The sequence below is a fragment of the Centroberyx affinis genome, unplaced genomic scaffold, assembly GCF_046629955.1.
Source record: "Centroberyx affinis isolate AG114_WGS23_722 - 3 ecotype Tasmania unplaced genomic scaffold, CSIRO-AGI_Caff_v1 ptg002832l_1, whole genome shotgun sequence".
Taxonomy (NCBI): domain Eukaryota; kingdom Metazoa; phylum Chordata; class Actinopteri; order Beryciformes; family Berycidae; genus Centroberyx; species Centroberyx affinis.
The window spans coordinates 118,006-144,110 of record NW_027280974.1 but is presented as its reverse complement, the minus strand read 5'-3'; the positions used below and the strand labels follow the sequence as shown (position 1 = coordinate 144,110).

General features: G+C 42.0%; 2 protein-coding genes across 3 annotated transcripts; both read left to right on the top strand.

Annotated features, from left to right (window-relative positions):
* Window positions 1-769: 769 nt before the first annotated feature.
* Window positions 770-17,773, top strand: rab11fip1b (RAB11 family interacting protein 1 (class I) b). 2 transcript variants are annotated; one of them, XM_071536137.1, is made up of 6 exons: window positions 770-1,217; window positions 10,239-10,678; window positions 10,833-12,975; window positions 15,389-16,420; window positions 16,989-17,103; window positions 17,404-17,773. In XM_071536137.1, exons 1-6 carry the CDS (start codon window positions 859-861, stop codon window positions 17,593-17,595), a joined length of 4,281 nt encoding a protein of 1,426 aa, XP_071392238.1. In that variant the 5' UTR covers window positions 770-858; the 3' UTR covers window positions 17,596-17,773. The 2 variants fall into 2 exon arrangements, with proteins under 2 accessions (XP_071392238.1, XP_071392239.1); XM_071536138.1 differs by lacking the exon at window positions 15,389-16,420.
* Window positions 17,774-18,860: 1,087 nt separating this feature from the next.
* Window positions 18,861-22,777, top strand: brf2 (BRF2 general transcription factor IIIB subunit). Its single transcript, XM_071536144.1, has 4 exons — window positions 18,861-19,191; window positions 20,385-20,444; window positions 20,565-20,886; window positions 21,649-22,777. Exons 1-4 carry the CDS (start codon window positions 19,044-19,046, stop codon window positions 22,523-22,525), a joined length of 1,407 nt encoding a protein of 468 aa, XP_071392245.1. The 5' UTR covers window positions 18,861-19,043; the 3' UTR covers window positions 22,526-22,777.
* Window positions 22,778-26,105: the final 3,328 nt, after the last annotated feature.

Below are 26,105 nucleotides of genomic sequence, written 5' to 3'. Positions count from 1 at the left end.
TGTTTTTTGTGTGTCTTATGAGCTGATTTTGAACCCTGGCTGCAAACCAAATTTCTCTCTGGGACAATAAAGTTGAAAGCTGCTGGTGAAACAGGATCTAACACCACAAACCCTATCAGCTGTCACAGGGTTGTCAGGTATCACAGACTCGCCCTTCTCAGCAGTAAAGGCTTGTACACTCATATCATTCCTTGTTTTCCATCCGAGTGCCACTCCAGTAAAATGATGTTAAGCAAGCAGAGATTTACTTTCCCCCAAAAACTGACATTGATGTTGACTTGGGTAACACTGAGATAACAGTGTGCTTTGCCATTTTGTTTTTTCCAAAGCATAATAACTTTCTGAAATGACACTCATAAGCCAACTAAGAACACAACAATGTAAATGAATTACAAATCAGTCAGGTAACCATACAATCAATCAGTCAGTCTGTCAGTCAGTCAATCCATCAGTCAATCTTAAAGTCTGTTCTTATTTTGAATGTAGCCAATATGAGTTGCAGCACTTCCTTATGAATTGAGACTGACAAAAGCCAAAAGTCAAGTCTGGTTTACAACCCACAGGCTCAAACGTAACTGGTTGTTCTGTTGTGGCTGAATTGCTCAACAGTCTATCAAGTCTAAAACCATGTAACCTGCTAATCCGGGGGAGTGTCTTGGATGCATCAAGGCCCCGCTCGGTGTAGCCACGCCCAATCAGCTGTTTCCTCAAGTGTGTTCAACGGCAGCTCACAGGAAAACTTTTTGTCGCTTTTACTCAATCTCATGTGGTAAACAGACAGACAGCCGAAGTTATCACCGACTTTTGTTTTTACTTTACTGTTTTGTTCCCCGGCGGTCGCAAGTGTTGTCAGTCATCATGTCTTTGGCAGATCAAAGCCAGCAGTGGTGTCCCACGAGCGTCCAGGTAACGGTACTCCAGGCGCGAGGCCTCAGGATAAAGGGGAAAAACGGCACCAACGACGCGTACGCGGTCATGCAAGTGGCCAAGGAGAAGTACTCTACCTCGGTGGCGGAGAAAAGCGTGGCGCCGGTGTGGGAGGAGGAGGCCGCTTTCGACCTGCCGCCTCTGCTGCATCACGGCAGCGGCGGCACGGAGCGCGGCACGCTGCACGTCCACGTCCTGCACCGGGCTCTGGTGGGTCCCGACAAGCTGCTGGGACAGGCTGCCATCAACCTGCTGGAGCTCAGTGAAATCAAGTCCCGCGACAAGACCGAGTGAGTGTGTAGCAGTAGTTTGGAAGGTCGTTGTCTTGTTTAAAATGATAGATAGATAGATAGATAGATAGATAGATAGATAGATAGATAGAAGTGCATTATACACCCAAATAGGTAAATAGCCTACAATACAATAGCTCTCTCTAATAGTAATAGGCCTACATTTAGAAATAATTTGAGTCTCAGACTAGACAGACATCAGACATCAACAGGCTGATACCAACTCTCCATTGCAGTCTCGCATCATGTCACCTTCGAGGGGAAAGGTGTCTTTTAACCTGATGACCCAGGTTCAAGCACTCATCCTGCTTAAAGTGTCTTTGAGCAAGAAAGTGAATCCCCGCCAGCTTCAGGCTTTCTGTTCTCCCCTCGATGACCTTTCCAGCTTTTTGTGCAGGGATCAATAAAGTGTCATATCATTTGACCCATTCAGAAATAGACATAGTATAATGTATTCTGTAAGGAATCTGAGTTTCTCCACAACAAGCATTACATCTTTCTGGGTTTGAAGGTTTTTCTTGGTCCTATAAGCCTGTGTGTTTTTATGCATGAAATCTCATAGTTAAGCAATTGTTAAATGAGTCGTTAGCTGCATGTGAATGGGCAAATCAAAAGAGGTGCAATGAAGACTGACAGGTAAAACGAGTAGGTAACAAATATATTTTTAACGTGAATGTTCATTCTCAACCACACCACTCAATCATAGACTTGTGATATTGTGGAACAAAACTCCATTATCCGCATTAATTCCCTAATAATTACAAGCCACAGTGTGTAGATATTGTAAAACAAAAATTATGCATGCTCTGTGGAAATTGTGGATTAGTTAGGTGGGTGAAAAGTAGACGCCGGGCAACATAATTTGAATATATATGAATGTGTGAGCCTTAATTTGTTCATTCGGAATACCTATTTAATGATTTGGAAGGGAAGATGATTTGCTTCTGAGATATTTGCACCTTTTTCTACTGAAGTGAGGCATCCAAGCATAGGCTACACACAGCCATGCATCACTACACAACCTTGCTCCGGTGGGTGTGACTCGTGAACGTTGCCCAATTGCTCCTGCGCAGCTTGAAAGCTTTGTTCCCTCAGCAGCCTTCAAGGATGCCAATCAGCATTACTTATTCAGATGAATGAGAGAAATCAAAAGATTCACTCTGTCACTGACCGAACTTGTCAGAGTGAACCTCTAAAGAAGAGGCAAACCTCTAAAGAAGAGGCAAACCTCAATAAGCTCAACTGACGACAGGGTCTTTGATAGCACATGGCTGTGATCAGGTTTCACAGGCCCTGCAGGCGGTCTCAGTACTAGACATTTTTGGTCCTCTTGGTCAAAGAAAATAGTTAATTTTAATATGTTAATTCAACTTATCCTTGTTTAATTATGAAACAAATGACTCATTAGCTTGTTACAATTACAGACTTGTGTGTTTCAGTAAGACTGGAAAATATTATGTCACACTAAGCTGCTTCTGAGTATTTTAGCCCCGCTACCATGTGAGCAGTTTTATACACAGCAGATTGCACGTACCAACACACACACACACGCACACACACACACACACACACACACACACACACACACACACACACACACACACACACACACACAGAAAAAAACTTTGCTCTCTATGATGCGTGGGTAGGTGTTGTGTTTGTTGTGGTTTATGCTTTGGGTCTGTGTGATATCTTGCATCATCATGTGAACTGTAACATAGATACATACCAACATTATTCTGTATGTTTGGGTTCATTATTTCTCATCATCAAATGATATAGATTTGCTGTCTCTTCATATCATGGCAATGCTTAGTGGGCCATCAACCTTCTTGAAAATGAGATGTTATGTTACAGCATGAAATGAGCTCCGATTAAAATGTATGAAGTTACAAATACTTCACAATACTACACAACTGCACCTGCTTTTCAATTATGACAAATGATGAAACTGATGTTTCAGTCTTGTCTATGTTGGGCCTAACCTGGATGCATGGCTTTTAGTGTCTTTGCTTCTGATCACATTTGCCCTTTTTTGAGTAATAAATTCAAATTCAAATACTTTTGCTTAGTGTTGCCCTTCAGCACTGCTGCAGAACTTTGTACTTTGTTTGAATCCCTGTGCTATTTTCATTACACATACACAGAGCTTCTCAAACAGACTCCAAAAGCACCAGCTAAACAATGTTTTAGGGGAATTTTGATGTTGAACTCTGTATTCTTGAGAGGCATGCCTAGGATAAGGTGGCATTTGAGGAGTTTCACCTTAATATGCTATCAAAAATAGCTCCCCAGCTATTCCAAAAGTAAAATATTATCTTTATCTTTACTTTATCCCAAACTATGTTAAAATGTATCTCTCTTGGCCCACACTGGAATACATAAATACAGAGTTTTTTGATGACTTTTTCCATTGTAAATACAATTTTTTGCAGAGTCAGCAAACATGCTTTAGACTGGTGTTGAGTAAATGCTCAGCTTATTCTCCATTGATTTTCAGTAGACCTTGTTGAGCTTGGTGAATGCACCTTATTTCTGAGGTTTAAATCCGGCTTTAGCCTCACATTCCTGGCTGTTTATCAGTGAAAAACAAACAGTGATGGCCGGAGCCTTGCAAGGTCAGTTTTTCTAGGCAGGACTTAACCACTGTGGCTGCTCCTGCTCCCACACAGACTGTTTTATGTTCCACTTCACTGTTTACATGGTGTCTTCCTGCGAACTCAAATGCTGCAACGTCAAGAATGGGAGCCTTGCTCAAATAGCAATTATTTCCCTAAATTCAGCCCATTTTTTTTGCTCTTTCTGAAAATTGGTTTGTTATCTTTAGAAGACACCATCATTATTGAATTTCACTCATCAATTTTTTTACTATTGATGATTTTTTACTATTTTTTTGGAAGGGAACTAACAACAACTACTGTAGTTAGACTACTCTTCTGTATTAGATTTCTTTAGGAATCTACTTTTTTGAGTACTGTTGAAATGATTTTGACTTATTTGTTTAGTAATTTACTCCTGTTGCTTGACTAAGTTTTTTTTTTTAGAAATAAGAGTAGTTGGTACAGTAAGATCTGTTACATACAGTGAGTTATTTGTATTTTCCTCCTGTGATCGGTAGCTTTGCTGATATGATTTATTTTTTTTAATCAATCCTCACACCTCAGGCTGATTGATGACCCAGTGAATAATTGCAAGAACCAGAGGAGATTATAAATTGATTTTTAGGGAGAAAATCTTCAAACATGCACAGATTTCTTTTGAAAGCAACTTTGTTCTTGGGTAGTATTTTAGTGAGTCACTTAAGTAATATTCTCAACAAGTACTCTCTCTCCATCTTGAGTACAAATTGTTTTATTTATTTAGAGGGAGACAGAGGGGAGAAGTTGTGGTATTTGAGGCCAACAGTGGCACATGTGGCTCCAAAGGCACTGGACACTTAGTATTGACATGTAGCTGATCAGTTGTTTGATTTATGACATTGACACGCCTTTGGATCATATAAAAAAGAGGAAATTATGCAAAAAGTGAAAAAAAAACACAGGGATTTCATACCAAATTTACCATACCAGTTTACAATTTACATACCAGTAGTGTAGTTTGTCTTGATTTAAAGATCATATGAGTCTAAATGGTCAAACAAATATTTCATGGGTCAGAGTCTGATTAATTATGAATGGAGCAGCTCCCTCTGTGGTCACTTGATGACATCACAGTTCAGGGGTTGGTTTTCTGGTTTAAGTTTTGGAGATAGCTTAGTAGATTTAAACCAAAACTAACTAAAGCCTGTTGAGAGTTATGTGTTGATTGAAAAAAGCTGAGAATATACAGCAATGTCACAAAATAAATAAAATATAAAAAAATAAATAAATCAGTACTGCTCAATAAAAAAGAGACATGGTGGAAAACACAACATCGGTGGTGTAGAAAGTACATAATAACTGACAGCTGTGGTGGTTTTAATTACTGTGCTCTCCACAAACAGCTCAAAACAGAATATAGCAAGCATATCAATTATTGTCTAGAATCTGTCACATCATGACAGCACAGCGAAACACACCAGCAATAAAAAAGTTAATTTTGTCAAAGAGGTAGACGTAGTTGACAGTCAAGACATTTCTCCCAATATTCCATGGTATGCGCACAATGCTTGATCTGCTGGTGCAGATGGGGCGCTGGGTTTCTGTGCTATTTTCATCGCTTTAGTTGGCGCATCCACATAGACGCTCCAAAATTACACAAACCCCTTATATGCATGTTATGCTTGCCTATTTCATTTTGATATAAATTCTTCAACCAGTAGACATGTTTACAATTTAAAATTGCACATCAAAAATGATAATGCAATTAAGGCAACGATATGAGTAAGGCAGTCTGTAGTGGGCTAGATTAAGGGCTGATTCTTACTAATATGTCATCCACAACTGCTTGTTGGATGTATGAGGAAGTATGAGGACCTTCCCTTTCGGTTGATTAAATCCCTTTAGTCATACCAAGGCGGCAGGACAGGTTCCATCTGCAGTCTAGGCTATAATTGGAAGGGTGTGGTGTGCATTTTGAAAATGCTGCGCAATTGTGCACACCAACCAAAGTGGGTACCTTGATTAAATTTTGTGCAACCACCAGGCTGTTGCAGTGTAGGAACATTAACTTTTGTGCACACCAAACTGTTTGGCTATAACTCGGTAGGTTATTCCGGACAATAGTTTATACAAGGCAAATCATCAGAACTGGAGCACAAATTGGTGATATCCTAGGGACGCACTGGTGAAGTAGATCACACAGCTCCTTTCTGAAGTTTTCTCTCCACTCTACATCTCTGAACTCCTTCAGGACCGCCCGGTCCCACCAGTCCTCACTTAATATCCTCATTCAAAAATGCCACATTGCCAGGGGTGCAACAACTGCATGTGTCATCTGCTTCATTCCCAAAATTAGCGTCTGAAGCATGGCGCTTTGTAATTGAAATTAAGATAGGCCTATGGCTGCCATGAACAACATGATGTAGTAAAGCAGAATCATTGCTGTAACTGTTTTGGTCAAATTTGAACAGGCGCAACAGGAAACAAGTTAATTGTAAATTTTGTAAGTAAGTTTTGTTAATAAAGAACTCCTATTTCCACAATTCTCTCTGGATAATAGAAATAAGTCCTTCACTCCTTCACTCACATGTTAACAGGATTATTATTGGGAGTTGTCAGTTTATGTAATTATTTGGAGTTTAACTGGAGTATTACTTGCAGAATTGTCAGTACTGGCATTGTAGTGCACAAGTGTAGCGCCTCTGGTCATGAAATTAAAAAAACCTTTTGGTCAGGCCTAAGTGTGCCAGTGCTGCGAACCCTTGATTCACACAAATATGGCCCTAGGTGTTGAACTGCATTAAGGTTCAGAACACAGTGTGGGTGATGACTGTCAAGATATCATGAAGCCAGTTAGCTGGCAACAGCCTTCTTAAGTGAGAACACTTGTAATCTGTCTTTGAAAGTAAGGCTGAGGATGTCCTCGCCTGTCGCAGGACGGTACTACCTGGAATATCACACCGAATGTTTATGAACCTGCAGGGAGGCGAGACTTTCCTACAGCTTCAGTCCAGCCTGGTGTTGTTTTGACACTGTCTGCTTCACTGTGGACTGTCCTTCTCTCCTTGATGTTGTGTGTTATAGCTTATAGCTTTTGATTGTTTTTGGTTGAGACCTCACTCTACTGGTTTCTGACACCTGTGCCAGAACGATAAGTCTGATTGCGATTTTTGTTTTTATTTAAAATTTAAATTTCACTCCGGTTCATTTGCACAGGTCATTTAGGTCTGGCTAGCCTGACCAGCACCAAAAGCCCGTGGCATGTGCGTTCAGCTTTCTATGGCCTTCCTCCTGAAACCCAGGAAGTTGTCCTGGTTATTGTTGGCCTTCTTCCTCTGCAGATCTAATAGACGGGAAGCCTTGGCCAGTCCTGGCACTTGTGTATTATCACTGTTTAGCCTGTCCCACTCACTCAGCTCTTCTCCCACTCACACTCAGCTGTGTTTTGTGATAAGAAGGGCTCGAGTAGAGGCATTGTCTTATCGGCCGTTCGGGCTCTTACAGGAAATGTGTGTGCAGAATAAACGCACAAAACGTTGAGTCATGCAGTGTCTTTTTCTGGTTCTATCTGTGTGCAGCAGCAGAACTGCACACTGTGTACTCTGCACAGGGGGGTGACACTGCTGAGTTCAAGGGCATCCTCATCATGCAGGCATTGTTAACTGAAAATCACTGTTGGATTCTTCCCCCTGTCCTCTACTTACTACCTCAACCAGCTAACGCCTAATGCTTTCGTAACTTCCCTTTTATTTAAACTGTAGTAGCTTACTTCTTCTCTTTTCGAGAAGTTGTTCACTTGGGTTTTATGTGTTTCAGTGGCTTACGCAGACAGCAGTGAGTTACAGCGGTTGTCAGAGTTTAGAGTTAGGGTCATGAGCAATAAACACTTCTTGAGTAATGGTGTAATTTATATTATAAAGCCTTGTTGGGAAGGAGGAGTAAGTGAATTTGTAGAACTACCCACTGCTTTGACAGCGTAACTATTCAAAGGGATGCTACAGTATGATACCACAGAGGGGAATTAATAAAATGTCCCCTTTTTTCTTTTTTTTAAACCTATATTTATGCATTTGTGCATGGGAGTTGTGACACTAGGCTCACCCCTTCACAAATTCCAGAAATTCCCTCCTTAATTTGTATGTGCCACACACACAAAGCTATTCCAGAGGGAGGAGGAGGGCGAATCTCAACGGCAGAGCTGATTCAGCACCATTGGTTAGAGAAGGCACAATGTCTTCTGTTGGGTCCATCTATATTTTTAGAATCAGTGGCTTCTAAGGGAGAAGAGTTATGTAAACAGGAAAGATTATTATTTATATATATGCACGCACACACATATATATATATGTTTTCCCATTCACAATATTATGTAATGCTCTCACATTTTTCCATTTCAAAAGCTACACTTGTTAGCTGCATCTAAGGTTACTTTTTTGTTGCAGATTATATAAGAACACACAGTTTCTCTGTCTTTTTTGGCTTCTCAGATAGCTTTGATTTTGTGTGCTGGGATGATAAGAAGTAGTAGTCACGGTACAAGAATATCAGCTATGTACACACACACAGGCACAGGCACACACACACACACACACACACACACACACACACACACACACACTGCCCTCCCTCATTTCCTCATTTCCAGAAATCCGGACTTCAGTTGGAGTTGTTTGTTCAGCCCCTCAACCGTATGAGTGATGCACTGACCTCAGATTCTGCTTGATAGACACTTTTTCTGCTGACTATTTCTTTTCATTGTTCTGTTAAATTATTCTGCCTATTTCAGGAATTTGAGACCCTTCTCTTAGCTTAGGTATTAGACCATGACTGTCAGCATTGGATTGCTTCTGCTTCCAGCGTCGACGCCACCTGGTGTATCGATGAAAGTCTGCCTCTGTGCTATGTTTTGTTGTTAGATCGTTTCATTTATTTATTGTTAGATTTCTTTATTTTATAGTTACATTGTTTGGTTGTTTTAGGTTCTGACCTAGGACTATCTTGGGTTCCTTGGCCCCTGGTTCTTTGGTTGCTCAGGTTCTACCTGGCTGTTTAGCTGGGATTTTGGTCCCATCGGCAGCCGGTGATGAGTTTTGCTCTGCTTGGTATTCCGTGGCTGGCTTGTTCTCCCGGCTCCTCGGACCTGCGGTAAACCACACGTCCTAGTTCTCGGTGATTCCATGACCTGTAACATTAGACTTGAGACGCTGGCTGAGGTTATCTGTCTTCCTGGGGCTGGAGCTACTGACACAGAGTCTAATTTACAGGTGCTGGTGAACTGTAGGACTAGACACAAGGGTAAAGATGAGGCACACTAATGGCTGGTTTTGCTCAGTCAACTATAAATAGTACTGTGATTCCGTAATCCTTTAACATCAGAATCTTTACTCACCAATTCAATAAATGTAACAGATTTTCCTTGGTGGCAGTGGTTGATGAAATAGTGCTCAATATGCAGGAGGAACACATTTGCAAATGGAAATGGTGGCTCAATATGAAAATATCTCTCTTTCTGTCTGTGTCTCCCTCCTTTTCTTTCTTTCTTTCTTTCTTTCTTTCTTCTGCTCTTTTGCACGTTCTTTTGCACTTTCTTTCTTTTGCACGTTCTTTTGCACTTTCTTTCTTTTGCACTTTATTTGTTTTGCACGTTCTTACTTTCTTACTATTGCACTTTATAGTCAAAATGCAGGTAAGCAGGGAGAGGCAGGGCCAAAGGCACAGACTGGAGGGACAGCCCAAAGAATCCTTCACAGACAGGACAGTATTATTTAAAAAAAAAAAAACTTTCCTTCTTGGTCAGTTGGCTGCTTAATTTGTGCTAAGATCAACACAGACTTTCCAAAAACAGCCAGGTCCCTTCTGAATCATTTTCCATGGCTTCCCCACCCTCATACTTACTGAGAAGAAGCCGTGGGACTAGTCACCATTTCCACAAAGCAACTGACGACAACATTTTCTAGCCATCAACATACATGAATTGCAGTCCTAGTGTTGATAAGCCCTTCAAACCACTGTGCAAGCTTAGGGAGGACGGTGGTTCTTGGGGGAATGTGGCTCCATGAATATAATCTTTCTTTTGGTGACAGCTTGTTATTTCAGACAGCGTAGAGCATTAGAACGAACAGGCACAGGGTGACGAGCTCTCTTTGATTCATTAGTTAGCCTCTGATTGTTAAGACACAGCAGCCTGTATTTTATTGTGAACCGAAGCCCTATAGAATACTGAGTATAGTAATACTCAAATGTCCAATTATTTCATAGCTGAAAGGCTGTTGACAGCATCAAGACAAGAAGTTAATGACATCTGCAATGCATTCTTTTTGAAATGCTATACTTCTACTACTTCAAATAATATTCCTACAATTAATCATGTATTTGGTGCTTATGTAACAGATTGCATGCTGCAGGGAAAATGTTATTCTAATACCATGTTGCTCTTTAACAGATGGTTCAAGTTGCTGGACAAGGCTGGCAAGTCAGACAAAGACAGAGGAGAGGTGCTTCTGGACATCCAGTTCATGAGAAACAACATGACTGCCAGCATGTTTGACCTGTCTGCTCCTGGCAAATCCCGATCTCGCCTGGGCAAGTTCAAGGACAAAGTTCGCGGCAAAAAAAAGGAAGGCCTATCGGACGCTACGTCCGCCGTGGTGCCGTCTTTCACCCAGGTTCTGACAGACAGCGAGGAGGAGGGAGCAGGGGATGGATATGGTGACGGGGCTGCAGGCAAGGAAGAGAAAAAGAAGAAACATAAGCTGAAGTCTCTGTTTTCTCCCAAGTCTAACCTGCAGAAAAATATGTCTCAGTCCATGTCTCTTCTGCCTGAGAAGAACTCTGCGCTGAGTGGCAGCATCTCCTCTGGTCTGAATGTGGATTCGTCTGAAGGTGAGGAGCAACACTGTGTTAAATTCATCCTCACCCTTCTTTCCTTTATGTTCTCTTGTCCTCTTGTCCACATATATATCTCACCATTTACCATTACGGAAACTTTTACTTTGTGTGTCATTAAATAGATGTTTTCTTTCTCATTTCCACCCAGGTAAAAAGAAGTTCAAGTTTATGATACATAAGCGCTCAGGCAGCTCGGACAGCAAAGGTTCCCAAGGCTCTCTCTCCGTACCTGGGCGCCAAAAACATGGCTCCGCCCCGGCAGTGGAGCAGAGCAACCTGTGCATCAACGGCAGTCACGTTTACTGTGAGGAGCCCCCGCCTCGGAGCTCTCGCACCGGCTCCACCTTCAGCTTGTCCAGTTCGGGCCATGGCTCCATGGAGGACCTCCGCAGGACCCAAATCCCCGAGAGCTCAGCCACGTCCACTGATTCCCTCAGGAGGCAATACTCACCCTGGACAGAGGAGGAGGACAGCAGCAAGGCTGCAGAGGAAGAGGAGGAGGAGGTGGTGGAGGAGGAGGAGACAGCTGAAGTAGAAAGGATGAGAACAGTAGAGAGAAGGAGAAAGGTGGAGGAAGAAGAGGAGAAAAAGAGGCTGAGTAAGACAGAAGAGAAGAGTAGAAAGTTCGAGGAGGAAGAGAGTGTTATTCATGAACAGAGGGAGGAAAGAAGGTTGGAGGAAGACAAAATAATTCAGGAGGAGGAGAGAGCTGAAGAAGAGAGGAAAAGGCAAGAAGAAGAAGAGGAGCGGGTGAGGAAGGAAGAGGAAGAAAGTCAGAGATTAGCAGAAGAAAAGAGGAGACTAGAGGAACAAGAAAGGAGGAGGATTGAGGAAGAAGAGAAAATGAAAAGGGAAGAGCAGGAAAGGATTAGGATGGAGAAGGAGAGAGCTGAGGAAGAGAGGAGAAGGAGACTAGAGGAAGGGGAGAGGGTTAGGAAGGAAGAGGAAGAAACTCGGAGATTAGCAGCAGAGAGGAGACTAGAGGAACAAGCAGAAGAAAAGAGGAGACTAGAGGAACAAGAAAGGAGGAGGATTGAGGAAGAAGAGAAAATGAAAAGGGAAGAACAGGAAAGGATTAGGATGGAGAAGGAGAGAGCTGAGGAAGAGAGGAGAAGGAGACAAGAGGAAGAGGAGAGGGTTAGGAAGGAAGAGGAAGAAAGGGAGGGATTAGCGGAGGAGAGGAGACTAGAGGAACAAGAAAGGAGGAGGGTTGAAGAAGAAGAAAAAATGAAAAGGGAGGAACAGGAAAGGATTAGGATGGAGGAGGAGAGAGCTGAAGAAGAGAGGAAAAGGAGACAAGAAGAGAGGATTAGGAAGGAAGAGGAAGAAAGTAAAAGATTAGCAGAGGAAAAGAGAAGACTAGAGGAACAAGAAAGGAGGAGAATTGAAGAAGAGACAATTAGAAGGGAGGAACAGGAAAGGATTAGGATGGAGGAAAGAGCAGAGGAAGAGAGGAGAAGGAAACAAGAAGAGGAGGAGATGGTTAGGAAGGAAGAGGAAGAAAGTCAGCGATTAGTGGAGGAAAAGAGAAGACTAGAGGAACAAGAAAGGAGGAGAATTGAAGAAGAAGAAAGGATTAGGATGGAGGAGGAGAGAGCTGAGGAAGAAAGGAAAATGAAACAAGAGGAGAGGGTTAGGAAGGAACAGGAAGAAAGGGAGAGATTAGCGGAGGAAAAGAAGAGACTAGAGGAACAAGAAAGGAGGAGAATTGAAGAAGAGAAAATTAGAAGGGAGGAACAGGAAAGGATAAGGATGGAGGAGGAGAGAGCTGAGGAAGAGAGTAAAAGGAGACAAGAGGAAGAGGAGAGGGTTAGGAAGGACGAGGAAGAAAGGGAGAGATTAGCGGAGGAAAAGAAGAGACTGGAAGAGCAAGAAAGGTTAATAAAGGCAGAAGACCTAAAAATACAGAGAGAAAAGGAAAAACGAAGAGAGAGCATGAGGAGGGAAGAGGAGGAAAAGATGATCAAGGATGAGGAAGAAAGAATGAATGAAGAGAAGGGGAGCAGGAAAGAAGAGGAAAGAGCTAGGAAAGAGGAGGATAAATTGTGGTTAGCAGAGGAGGGAGAGCGATTGAAGAGGGAGGAGAAAGAGGAAAGGAGGCTGGGAGGAGCAGATGAAACCCGCTTGGGTCTAAAAGTGAAAGTGTCTGTAGAGAGCAGTGCTCCTCTCACAGAAGTCCCTTCCACTAATCCGTTTGATGACACCTTTTCCAATAATCCCTTTGAGGAGATTCCCAACCCGCCTGCTGCCCCCCTCAGCAGGACGCCCAAAGTCTCAACTGTCCAGCCAAGGTTAGTCCAAGCTGTCTCACACCACATGGTTTACAAACACCGTGATGCATGTATGAGATTCATTCCAACACAAGATAACACACATGCCAAAACTAGATGACTCACATTCATGTTGTTATATTAACCTTGCCTACTAAATCGTAACAGTTTTGAGGATTTACTCATCCAAATTTTTTTTAAATATTTACTGATGAATTTCGGGTAACATTTAACAAAGAAAATAGGGCATGACGCATGTTGGAAAGGAACCCTTCATTTAGTTCACATGAGCATGAACACACACACACACACACACACACACACACACACACACACACACACAAATGTTCTCAGCAACAGATGCCTCTCATTTTGCAGATTTTTACTGACATAGTTTAAATGTCTTTGGGCTGTTAAAATACAGCCAGCTTCATAAATAGGCTATTTATACAGCATACTGGCTCCTTGGGATTTCAAATGACATGATAGCAATGAGGTGAAAGTGTAGATGGTCAGTTGAAGTCCAATCCAAGGACCACACTGCTTGGTGGGTCACTGGCTATCAGCTTCTCTCCATCCATCTCTCATCATCTAACCCTTCCCATCTAGGAAAGTGTCTGTTCCAAAAACATTGAACATTGATTTTTAGCCCCATGACAGCAGGGGCTCTATGGATGGTATTGTCGGTCGGTCGGTCTGTTCACAACTTTATGGGTCACGTGGCCCGCAGGGAGTTAGTGCTGATCCTGAATGTCCCTGCACTCTGGCCTGTCTGATGAAATGCATACAATGTATTTATGTGTTTCAATGAGGCATTCTGTCATTGTCTACTCTTATCTTAAATAGATTTAGAAATACATTTAGATTTCCAAAAAGGGCATAAAATCATATTTCTAAAAACTCGTTACACCATGTCTAAAAGTACAGTTGAATTTCATATTTTCCCCCTTTTCATCTGAATGACAATTCTTGGCTCATTTAGATGGGGACACTCAAATCTGCTCTCAAATTGCCAGGCTCACGTCTTCCATTGACATTGCATTGTACTGAAAAGCTGGCGTGCCAAATTAGCATCTGAGGTACGGTTCTTGCCTATGATCACAGTATCCCCGAAGGACAGAGAAAGACATGTTTTATGATTCTATTGAAAGTGGGCAGCATTTCCCCTTTAATATGCTGTGGGAAAGAGGTCAGTTTCTGGATGTGGCACTTTGCAGCAGGAGTAGAACTGCATGTATTTTAATTGCCTTGCCTGAGTTACCAGTTACAGAGAGAAACTTGTAGCACCAAGGGAGGTAGTTAAAATTTGTGAGCTCTACATGTCAAAGTATGTGATCTGAATGTTGGATTGTCAGTGTATCTGCTTTTATTCCCACTCCACATCAACAGGCACCTCTCATTAAAACACAATCCTCTACAGCTATCTGACACCATGAAAATTGCATAGCCCTATGTGTGTGTGTGTTCGTGTGTGCGGGTTGCAGGTCTATGTGTGCAAGGGTATGTTCTTTTATCAGCTGAGATTGGTTGCTCCAAAGTCTTACCTCATTATATTAGGTGTCATATTAACCGGGAGGGAGGATGACATAAAACATTAGGTGATTACTTAAGATGAGATGTGCTTGGCATAGTAAAGGCAGAAATGTAGCGGTTCAGTCACATTTTTCTTCTCAGATGGTTCATCATTTGCATTCGCTGCATTGGTTTTCATGCGTCCTGTTAATAATCCCAAATATGTCTCTCTGACTTTATCTAACCAAAATAGAATTGACCAATATCCACATGCTTTGACCTTTCACTGTATTTAATTTCTATATTAACTCTTTAACTAATGTAGCCTACTCCATTCTGTATTTCCACTGCTTTTGCAACCAAATGCAATAACCTAATGAATAAAACCCATTTTCTCCAGTTGTTTTGCCTGGTGAATTTTCTCCAATTTTGTAACACCTGTGTACAGTTTTTAACTTTCAACATCCTTAGCTCTAAGAAACTACTAAATTGTGCATAACTGTGCGTTTTGTGTGCATGATTATCCAAAGCCAAAGTAGGCTCTATTGATATCTGAATTGATGAGTTTCAGCAATTTCTATTTTCCAATTTTTATTCCATTGTCTTACATCATTCCAGTATTCGCCTGCATACAGCAATCTTACACTAATATTAATTTTGACATTTTTTCACTGCAACCTCTTCCTACTCCAGTCTCATGTCCCGCCCCTCCCCAACCTTTTGTGTCCTCCATCCCAAACTTACATCCCTCTGCATTGGAGACTATAGAGCCTTGGAGCATGTAGCCACAGATCTGCTAGAGAAGAAACGTCTTGCCCCTTTGCCCCTAAGCAACCGCCCGCTCCCTCAGGACTGAGTCTCCTTTTAATTCACCCTAACCCTTTACTCAAACCAAAACATCTAATCTGTGTCCTACATCCAGATTTCACTCTGCTGTGCCGTTGGTGGGAAGCAAAGAAGACCTCCGCTTAAAAGAGACTGTTTATACTGATGAGAAGGACCCAATTAGTGCTCAGCGTGACAAGCGCCCAGCTCCACAGCCTCCAGGAAAGTGTGGGGCGGAGAGACAGATTCAGAGGGAGCAGAATGTATCTAAACTACATCTGGCGCAGATGAACAAACAGAGTAGAGACAAAGATGTCAAAGCCTCCAATGTTTTCCCTCAGCGCTTGGTGCAAATGATCGCTCCTCTGAGTAGGTCTTCATTGACAACAAAGAACGCCCCAGTGCCGGAAAGCCAGAGCTCGACGAACTGCAGTAACCAACCTGAAAGCATTTCATCTACCACAGCAACATCAAGAGCGGCCAAGCACTGTAAAGGCCCTGCACCTTCTAGACCCCACTCTTCCCATGCGGGAGGAAACACACCGACACAAGCTGGTAAAGACGGGCCATTCTGTGAACCCACAAGAGCCTCATCATCTGACACTAACCAAAAAGACCGCAACAGTCCACATGCCCCTGTTGCATTTGGATCAAATCCATTTGAAGACGATGAAGCTGAAGATCAAATCACTGCCCAAGATGAAATAACAACATCTGCAAAGAGCATAGATTCTTGTAATCATCAGCGCTGTGCCTCCACAAACACTGGTTCACTAGATTTGGCTGCAGCTGCACCACAAACTCCCGATGAAGATGCCGCCTCTCAAACAAAAAGCAAATCTTCAAAGATGGCCCGTGCTCCCCCGCCTCCTGCAAAGAAAGCAGCCGCCTCCAGCATTTTGATGAACCAAAACACAGACCCAGGCCTCGCCTCCAAAAGGCAGGACAGTGTCACAGATGTGGCTGTACAGGGAGATGAGCCGCAGTCAGAGGACGTAAGCTCTGTGTCTGACCAGGAAACTCCGCTCCCAGTCATTTCATTGCCCTCTGAGAGCCGGCCTGTTACAGCACAGGACACTGGGGAGGAGGCAGGTGGGAAGTGGGACGGGCCTCCTTCAACCTCACGCAGGTGAGAGAGACTTCAGCCCCTCAAGTAGAGCAGCAGCAGTATTCTGTTGTACCTCATCCGTCTTTCTATAGATTATATGCAATATTAGATAAGACAACGCTAGCTCCTAATAGTTGTATATATTAGTGTATTGTATAATTACTAATTAAATATTAGCTATATGCGATAGTTACATTTTACAGTGTTTTCGAGGGGTTATGTCATGGTTTCTTTCACGAAAAACAAAAAATGATTCATCACGCTACACACTTCAGATGCAGGGTGTAGTGCGATTAATAATTTCATTCATCGTTCAGCCTTGCTTTAATTATTCGTCATGCTGTATCTGATAAGACTGATGCGGATGAATGACCTTGCAGCATTAGCATGAAGCACAAAATTTCCGTTTGACTGGTGATTTCTAATTAGGTGTGTTTTTTTGACCCCGTAGGAGAACAATACATATCTCCTACGGCTTACCTGCTTCATGCTTCACACTGACACACAAACGCTCTATTTCCCCGTAGCTCCCATCCAGCCATTCCCTACCCCCTTTCTTTCTCTCATACTTTTTGTTTTGTCATTGCAGGCTTCATCCTGTAAAACCCCTGAGCCCTTTGGAACAGCAGTCTGCCTCCGTCATCCAAGGGACAAAAGATACCAAATCTACAGCAATCCTCAGTGGTGTTCAAGAGAAAGTTAAGGTAACTTTGTCACTCACTCACTTGTCAAAAGAAGTGGACAAATCTTATCATATCATATCTTATCTTTTTCTGAGCACTTCATAGTAACCTGTTGTAGTTACATTTATTTAACAATTGAATCCCACAAACACCTTGATTTAACAAGACCTTGAAACACTGCAGTTCATTTAACACTTAAAAAAAATGAAATATTTTATCACTGTGAGTCTAGTCATTGTAACACATGTCAGTGTCATCATTTGCATCTTCCGTTAAGAGCTTTGTGTTTACTGCCACATGTCGCTTTATCCCCTCCCACAGGTGAAAGGGCCGTACTCCCAGCTGACTCAGGAGGAACTCATCTCTCTGGTGTTGAAACAGGATGGCCAGCTCTCGGAGAGAGACAAAAAAATTTCAGAGCTGGAACAATACATCGACAACTTGCTTGTACGCGTCATTGAAGAGAATCCAAGTATTCTTATGTCCCTCAATTCTCTGAAGAAGGACTTGTAGGACGATGCACTGATACCATTTCATTCCTGCTGTAACTGATCAGTACACTGCTTGCACTGTGTCAGATGTAGACACAATAATCTGACATTATTCATGGAGGTCCCATGTTGGAAACATGACTTTCCAGACTTTCCAGTTTCCAGAGTTTAGAGTTCAATATATATATATATATATATATATATATATGTGTGTGTGTGTGTATGTATATGTATATATATGTATATATATATGTGTATATATATATATATATACATATAGAAATCTTCCAGTGGCTGGCTCACCTCCACTGGTGTTTGAATTAGGAGCCTTTCAGCCGGTGGATTGTGGGAAAGTGGGAAATATTGATGAGCCTTCCTTTTTCCTAAATGTTCAAAATGATAGCCTACTTTGCTTGTTTCATATGTGACTTTGAAAGAACTTTTCTCTTATGTGTTCATAATGACTATTTTCTTGTTGAACACAAAATGATAAGTAGGAATTCATTTGGAAACATGTCTCGTGCATTACAATCTCAAATGACTCTTGTTCACTAGTCTTCATGACAGGACAAAATGCATACTGTCTGTTTTTAACAACCATTTTTGTACAGACTGATGTGAGCAGAGCTTTCTGTCCACTTGTGATATCTCCAGCAAACAGATGAGCCTTATTTTCTATTGTCAAAAGGATGCACCAATTTTGTAGATAATCAAATTTTCCTACTCTCGGCTGATTATATTCAATTTTACATTTTATTCAAAAACCCATGAAGGCACTTTACTCAGCCTATAATTATAGGTCCCTTTGAATACACGTAATTACTTTTTTAGAAGTTGTGTCTACACAATACTGTGGTTACTGCATTATATGATATTGTGGTTAATGTAAAATAAACCCTTCAATTAATGACTCCGTTTTACTCTCTCTCCCTCTCTCTCTCTCTCTCTCACACACACACACACACAAAAACAATGGGAAGCAACAACTTTAAAACAGGAACATCAAAAGTGATGAGAAATCTCTCTCTCTCTCTCTCTCTCGATGGCATGCACAAAGTAAACAAATATGTCAGTAATAAGCTACATCATTCAATTTTTGCACCAAATCTAACTACACTAAATCAAGCCTGTGAGTCTCCGGTCGGACTAAGCGGAACTATCTACAGTGTGAACATTGTATCCGCACGGATGCAATTATTCGCCGCCCCCTCCCCGGTGGAAGCAACGCTCATTGGTCGATCACAGCTGTTTACAAGTTTTCATCCGTGCTGATGCCGAGACAGCGAGACCTTTACAAGACAACTTGGGAAGGAGTTTCTCCACAAGGATAGAAGTATTGACTTGCCGTCCTTGGATGTTAAAATATTTAGCAGTGAGACAGTTCGTCCTTCGCAGGTGTTGAGACTGTTTTTGGCCGTTATATAGACGTCATTATCCTCCAGATACACACCGCAGTCCCGGTGTTGGAGGATGGCACCTGGGGGTCTGACCTGTCCGGACTGCGGCTCCTCAAACATCGTCGACGATGATCTGTACTCGCAGCCCCAGCTGGTGTGTGAGGACTGCGGCTCCGTGGTGTCTGAAGGAGCGCTCACCATCGACCGAGCCGAGGGGACAGGTAGGCGGCCTCACGGCGCTCCGCTGCACGCCTGGCTGGGTGGGAAATGGCGGGCGTCCGTCCGTCCGGTTACAAGTCTTTATTTTGGTCTTTACTGCACTATGGCGATCAAAGTGGTGGCAAAGAATATTGTAAGTAAATGAACCTTATTGTAAACGCGTATCACCATGTTATGGTGTTTGCACAAGTGCCTTTCTGTGCGCCTGTGCGTGTGAATCACTTTAATCGCCCGGGTGCCTTAAAAAAAGAGACTGAGCTCACAGAGAGATCAGGTCCTAAAATAAAAGTAGCAATATCCAGTTAAATGTAAAATAATCAGGCTTAGGAGAACTATGATTGCAAGGCCAACGTTTAACAATCAGTCTAAACGTTTCAGTCTTTCCAAAATGCTTTATATTATTTTTTTTCAAAATCACAGATAATACTATCCTCAGAAACATAACTGTTTTGTAAGTGAAGTTCTTAAAATGACTCCTAAGCTTAATATAGTAGTCACCTATAATAGACTTTAATACATTTACTTACCTGTAATACCAACCATCATTTTGATGAGGTGTTGTAAGTTTCAAATGATGGATATCTCATTTTGGAAAGAGGTATTGACACACACTCCCTGTACTGAACACACATTCCCTCCCTGGATTGAACACTCTCCCTGAACTGAATACACACTCCCTGAACTAAACACATACTCCCTGAATTGAACACACTCCCACACACTCCCTGAATTGAACACACTCCCTGAACTGAACACACACTCCCTGAACTGAACACACTCCTTGAACTGAACACACACTCCCTGAACTGAACACACACTCCCTGAACTGAACACACACTCCCTGAACTGAACACACACTTCTGAACTGAACACACACTCCCTGAACTGAACACACACTCCCTGAATTGAACACACTCCCTGAACTGAACACACACTCCCTGAATTTTTCTTCTTCATTATAATTTCGCATTGGTAACATTGAATCGACACTAAAATTTGATCAATTCCCATTCCCATACACAGGGTTGTGCAGACACTAAGATGCAAGATACTGTTTAGATATTGATAATTAGCAATAAGATAAGTATTTACAATAAGGTGAATTTACTTATAATATTCTTTGCCAAGCCCAAGCCTTTGTCAGTTCCATTTTACCATAGTTTGTATTAACGTTGCCTTTGTGTGATTTTTACAGATGTCAGCTACAGCCAAACTACAGCTGTGACCAAACAGCCATGTTTAAACCAGATAAAAGGTAAGAACCTCTCTCCAGATTCGGGGAACTTTTGTCTTATGGCGTTGATTGCTTATCTCTGAAGAAATTATCCCTCTGCTCTGAGTTGCTCTTGCTCATAATTTTATTGCATTGTAACAGGTCTGCAGCGTGTGAAAGCCTTATGTCGGATCCTTAGGCTGAACAGTGAGATCGAGGAACTTGCACAGATGTATTACAAGCAGGCATATCAGCACCACAACTTCATCCGAGTCAGTCTCCACAAGAAAGAGGCCCTCGGTGGCTGCTGTGTGCTTGTAAGCTGTCAGCTGCGCAACTGGCCCATTACCATGGGAAGCATCAGCTGCCTGCTGGAAGCTGACCCGATGGTGGTGGGAGTGGTTTATCAGGAGATGGTCAAGACTCTGAGCATTCAGGCGCCCACGGCCAGCATCACTGACATACTGGAGGCTCACGGCCAGGAGTAAGTGTCGGGCAGCGGGCTGAACGTTATAGTTTGGAGGAACATCAGCACAAAATATCCTTAAAGCTCCCCTGGTGTGACCTTAATCAACAGTCTAAAAAAAAACAATGGGCCTTTCATGAAGACAGTTTGTTTACTTTGCAAAATGTAAGTAACAACTAATTCTAACCAGCTGAAACAGGTTTGCATCCATTCTCAAATTGCTCTGTTACACAGATGGAATCATATGTCAGCTTTTGAGATAAACTGTTTCAGAAGAGGTTAGAAATTTGAATCAGGTAGAAAAATCTTAAAAGTTAGTTTGATACTTGTGTCAATATTGGGTCTATGGTTCAGTATGTTTTCTGTGCAACAGGAGAAAGATCTAATTTTCAGATCCTAATCAATCTGTACAGTGTAATTCAAAAAGAGAGATAAATGTATATAAAAATACTATTTCCTTTTTTTTTCTTTTAAACTGTACAAATTAAACAAAATATGCAGATGTTTTGCAACTCAAGGTTTGAAAAATAACTCTTTAAATCAGTGGTTCTCAACTCTCTGCTAGTTTTTTTTTTCTATCCATCTAATAGGGAATAGGACTGACTTACACCTCAGATACCAGGTGAATGCACTTAACTGCTTGATAGAACACCAGCAGTAAAACCACTGCTTTCACCTTTTCAGATACCATTGTTCTCAAAGCACTCATGCGTCTTGATATCTAAAAACATGCCAAGTCAAGGCCTATACTTATTGAAAATGTTTCACTCTTTCTGTCAGATACAAAATCAGCTCTCTTGACGTTGCTGAAGAATTGGCTGAGAACTCCAAGGACCTGACGCAGCGTGCGGTGGCCCTGGTGGAGCTGGCAGCAGATTCCTGGCTCGTGACAGGCCGCAGGCCCCTCCCCGTCATGATGGCGTCCATCTACCTCGCCTGGCAGTCCTTGAAGCCCACCAGGGTCCGCCTCAAATACACTCTGGACAAATTCTGTCTGCTAGCCAAGGTGTCAAAGTACAAGCCCGCTTTGAAGAGAATAGCTGAAATAAAGGAGGTGCTGTGTAAGCTGGGCCAGGAGATTCCCTGGGTGGGGGCTGATGTGACACCAGACAACGTGATGCTACAGGTGGAGGATATTCTGAAGCACAGGTACGCTCTGCTGCGGAGGGCTCTGAGGACACATGATGCCCTGATGGAGGAGCTCCACCCCAGCTGTGAGGACTCCCTACCTGGGATCCAGTCAGAAGTGTCCCGCCTAGAGGAGGCAGCACCCTCCCAAATCTCTGGGCTTGTAGCTCAGACTGCAAACAAATCCTGTGTGGAAGCATGTGAACCAAATGCTGAAATGGCCGAGCAACCAGGAGGTGAAGACCTTAGTTCAGGCTCTGTGCCTGAGCTGCACACTGGCACAGTCACCCATGGGTGCCAGGCTCTAGCACCACACTGGGGTAAGAGAGTATTGTTTGCTCCCCCTTGTGTGAAGCATCCTAAGATCAGGAGAGTGGAGAGACCAGTGCTCCAGGATGTAACGGGTGATGAGGAGATCTCAGACAGTGAAATTGATATGTACATCCGCACTCCTCAGGAAGTGAGAGACTTTGCTCGGACAAAGAAGATGTTGTCCTCGTCTGAGGAGGAAAAAGAACAGGAGGGTTGAACCCTGTGAGTTTTGGTTATTTTCCCAGGACAGTGTTTGCTTATTTGGTTAGTGATCTAAACAAAATTGTCTTTTGAGTTTAAATGCACTGTATCTTGTTCAGGACTATTGCGTTATGCATTTGCACAACAGTGTTTGTTAGACTTTGTTCATGAGAGACGCCAAAACTTTTTATGCAGGGATAAAGGTTAGCCAGTCCCAGGACAGATTATATCTGTTGAGGGTTTTGCTGCACATACCCAGTTTACTGTCAAAAACATTGTTGAAATAAAGTTGTGTTGAAATAGTTGAAAATCTGAAATGTTATTGACAAGCATCACACTGACATTACATAATCAGGGAGAGATTTGGAGGGTGGGGATGGCCATTTCCCCTTTAACACACTAATGCATCTCTTTCAGGGAAAATGTGAGGGGAAAAGAAATGGCAGTTGGTGTGCACACCATCTCCAAAGTGCTCGCTGTGAGAACATTTATACAATAAGTCACTATGGTGACATTTTATGGCTTTATGACCCATTTGCACCAACTATCTCCTTTAAATATGCCAAGCCACCAGTCCAGCCTTTTCCGTGACAGTGTATCCCAATGTGATTTGAGCAGCAGAATGGAATGTGTCCTACAGCAGGGAGTAAATGGATAACTTGTTATGCTGCTCGTGTGTGATTGATTAGACATTGTCAAAATCCTACCTTTAAATTAAGGGAGTAAAAATCCACTCACAGTGCTGTGGTACTTGCCTGGATCCAGACCTTTGAATCTGCCCACTCCACCGAGATGGAAATGGGGTGTAACAAGTTGACAATTCTGTCTGATATCAGGCAACTGTGGTACATGACGTAATGGTAAAATTATTCAGTCACAGAAAAGAACAGCTATGTGGTGCTAGATGTGTCAGCCCTTGGGTTTTACTGTGTTTGTAATGTTTTATGTTAGAATTGTAGATCCATAGTAGATCATGTTTTTCACATTACTTGCTACAGTGTACAGTTGCTATACTGTTAGGATTGTGTACTTGAATCGAATTGAACAGTATTTGGACGTTACATGCAGTTGACTCAGTGCCCAAGGCCCAAAGTGAGTGTCACTGCCATAACTCATATAAGGTTATGCAGTCAAGGTTGTTTCCCTCTAGCTAATCTAATGGGAATACTAGTTGGGAAGAGAACGGTGGCAGGAGGATTATGGTTTTCGGCTGATAATATAGATCAGGGTCTGCCTAAAGCTTCAGTCATGTAGTGCAAAGAGTATTGTCACAGGAAACATTTTGACGTTTTGAATAGATGATGATGTGACAGCCTGCACCAATGTGGAAAACCCATTTACATACAGTACCTAAATTAAAGCTGAGACGACATCCACAGTCAGCCACAGTTGCTACCTGCATCATTTTATGAAGTCAGGACCTAAACATCATTCTGATATTAGTTCAAAACAGTTTCTAAATCTGAATATACAGTATGCCATGCCATAATATCATATTGGGAAAATGTTGTGCTCATTAGGGTTGACATTTAACTTCCAGCAGCCACCTCCAGCAGATTGTTCATCAAATGCTTGGTAGGGAAGAACAGCATCCATCCTAAAATGTAAATCTCATTAAATTCCAAAAGAAAGTACTTCAAAGGAGGAAGTCAAGAATGTGATGATGATGGGTCACAGACTTTACACGGGTATGAAAGGGACATCTGAGTGCATGTTTAGCTCGGATGATTTAATTTGTCTGAATATTCATGCTCCGTTGTAATGGGGAGAACTGACCCAAAAAAAACTGTAACCTACTGTATGTAACATGAATTAAATATTGACAGAATCAGTACAGCAACCTTCTTCTAACAATTCAAACATTCAAATGTAATAAATATAAAGCAGAAAGAAGAATTGGATGGATTTTGTCTGAAAGTACGTAAAACTAGCATTTCCCCAAGTTTTGCACACTGCCAAATTTTGCTACATTTGTATTTATCAAATGATATTAATGCCATCAATGGAACTTCGCTCACTTGGTTGTTTTCTGTGTCGCGTATTGAAGCCTCCAGCTAATCCATATGACAGCTGGATCATACAAAAAATATCAGGAGAAGGGCTGCTATAAACTCCTCACGTGGGGCAGCTTTAATCACTCTGACACATTCTCAACAACTCTCAACAATTCATCAGCTTTTCCAATCCTCTCACTCCACCTGGGCAGCAGGATAGCAAAGTGAGGAGGTGAGCCGCCGTTCAACTGGAGGACCAAAGTTCAAGTCACCGTGTCGGCAAGCATCCGGCCTGCTGAAGTGACTTGAAAGTCAATGAGGCCCAACTGGCTCCAGCGGTGCTTTCTGGTGCCGACACTGTGCTCTGACCGAGGATCAATAAATAATGACGTTATTATTATAATGCATCCTTGGATGGGCTTAACTGATATGCAGAAAACACATTAATCTTCCCCATTATTTAATTTAGTTAATTCAGCTGCACAACTGCTCTCTGACCATGTTGAACATAATTTGATTCTCTTGTCATCATGTAATTGACAACAGACAACAAAAGTCATTCAATCTCTGTATTTTTGTTTACTATTTTCCACAGTGTTGATGATATACATACACATTGAACAACAGCTTTGTTATAGCACTGCACAAACCGTAAGAATAATTTGCAGACAATATTTTGGTAAGGAAGCAGAGATTACACAAATAACACCATGACCAAATGCATCCAAAGGGCATATATTTGGATGTAAACAACTTTTTGTTGATATATATGTATTTACAGTAAGTAAGTAACAGATCACAAAAATAAAGGGATACAGTTGTGTTACTTGAGCACAGTTAAGCCACTGTGGAAGAGGTGAAGTTCACTCAACTGTTTCAACAAAGAAAATCTGAACAGAGGGGATCTAAGAGAGAGAGTATCTGCATTTAATTAGTTCCACAATGCTCAAAGCAAGTGCTCCACAACACAGCTGGTTCTTCTGCCTCTGTTGCCCTGATGGGATCAATCAAACCTGCACTGATAATTTTCCAAGACAGTCTGAGCTGAGGCTCTCAATGCCAGTCCACAGCATTTTCCTCTGCATACCCAATATATACTCTCCAACACTTTGGTTGTCCACCAGTACTTAAATTCCTTATATAGGTTTTTTTTTAGAATATCATTTACAGTTATGTACATTGATTGTTTTTGGATAAGACTTGCTGATGGAAAATAATCTGACAATTGAAAGATTCCACCTCACTTTAAAACACAGGCCCAGTTTCCTCTGTTTATAAAAAAAAAAATACAGTTTCAAGAAACATTTTCTTTCTGAGCTGGAGTTTAAAAGTTAATGTCTTCCCATACTGTACTTCATTCTTTGATTAAAGATTAACAGCCAGGTCTCTTGTCTTGCACTTATACATTAAATAACGTACACGTGTGGAAAAAAACATCGATTACATCAGTTCTTATATTTCAAGCATCCGTCTTTCCACAGTTTTCTCTGTCACCAATTCCAATGGCACTTTTCAGCCATGCTCCAGTCTAGCTATAGAGTGTAAAATGTGTAGCGAACATTCATTTTTCTAATATCCCTTTGCCTGGTAATTCACACTATC

Bases quoted from the DNA above. Each gene is read 5' to 3' on its own strand.
- rab11fip1b (XM_071536137.1), top strand. From the start codon at position 859: ATGTCTTTGGCAGATCAAAGCCAGCAGTGGTGTCCCACGAGCGTCCAG. The intron at 1,218-10,238 runs GTGAGTGTGTAG...GCTCTTTAACAG, and splicing joins AAGTCCCGCGACAAGACCGA to ATGGTTCAAGTTGCTGGACA. The intron at 10,679-10,832 runs GTGAGGAGCAAC...ATTTCCACCCAG, and splicing joins GAATGTGGATTCGTCTGAAG to GTAAAAAGAAGTTCAAGTTT.
- brf2 (XM_071536144.1), top strand. From the start codon at position 19,044: ATGGCACCTGGGGGTCTGACCTGTCCGGACTGCGGCTCCTCAAACATC. The intron at 20,445-20,564 runs GTAAGAACCTCT...GCATTGTAACAG, and splicing joins ATGTTTAAACCAGATAAAAG to GTCTGCAGCGTGTGAAAGCC. The intron at 20,887-21,648 runs GTAAGTGTCGGG...TCTTTCTGTCAG, and splicing joins CTGGAGGCTCACGGCCAGGA to ATACAAAATCAGCTCTCTTG.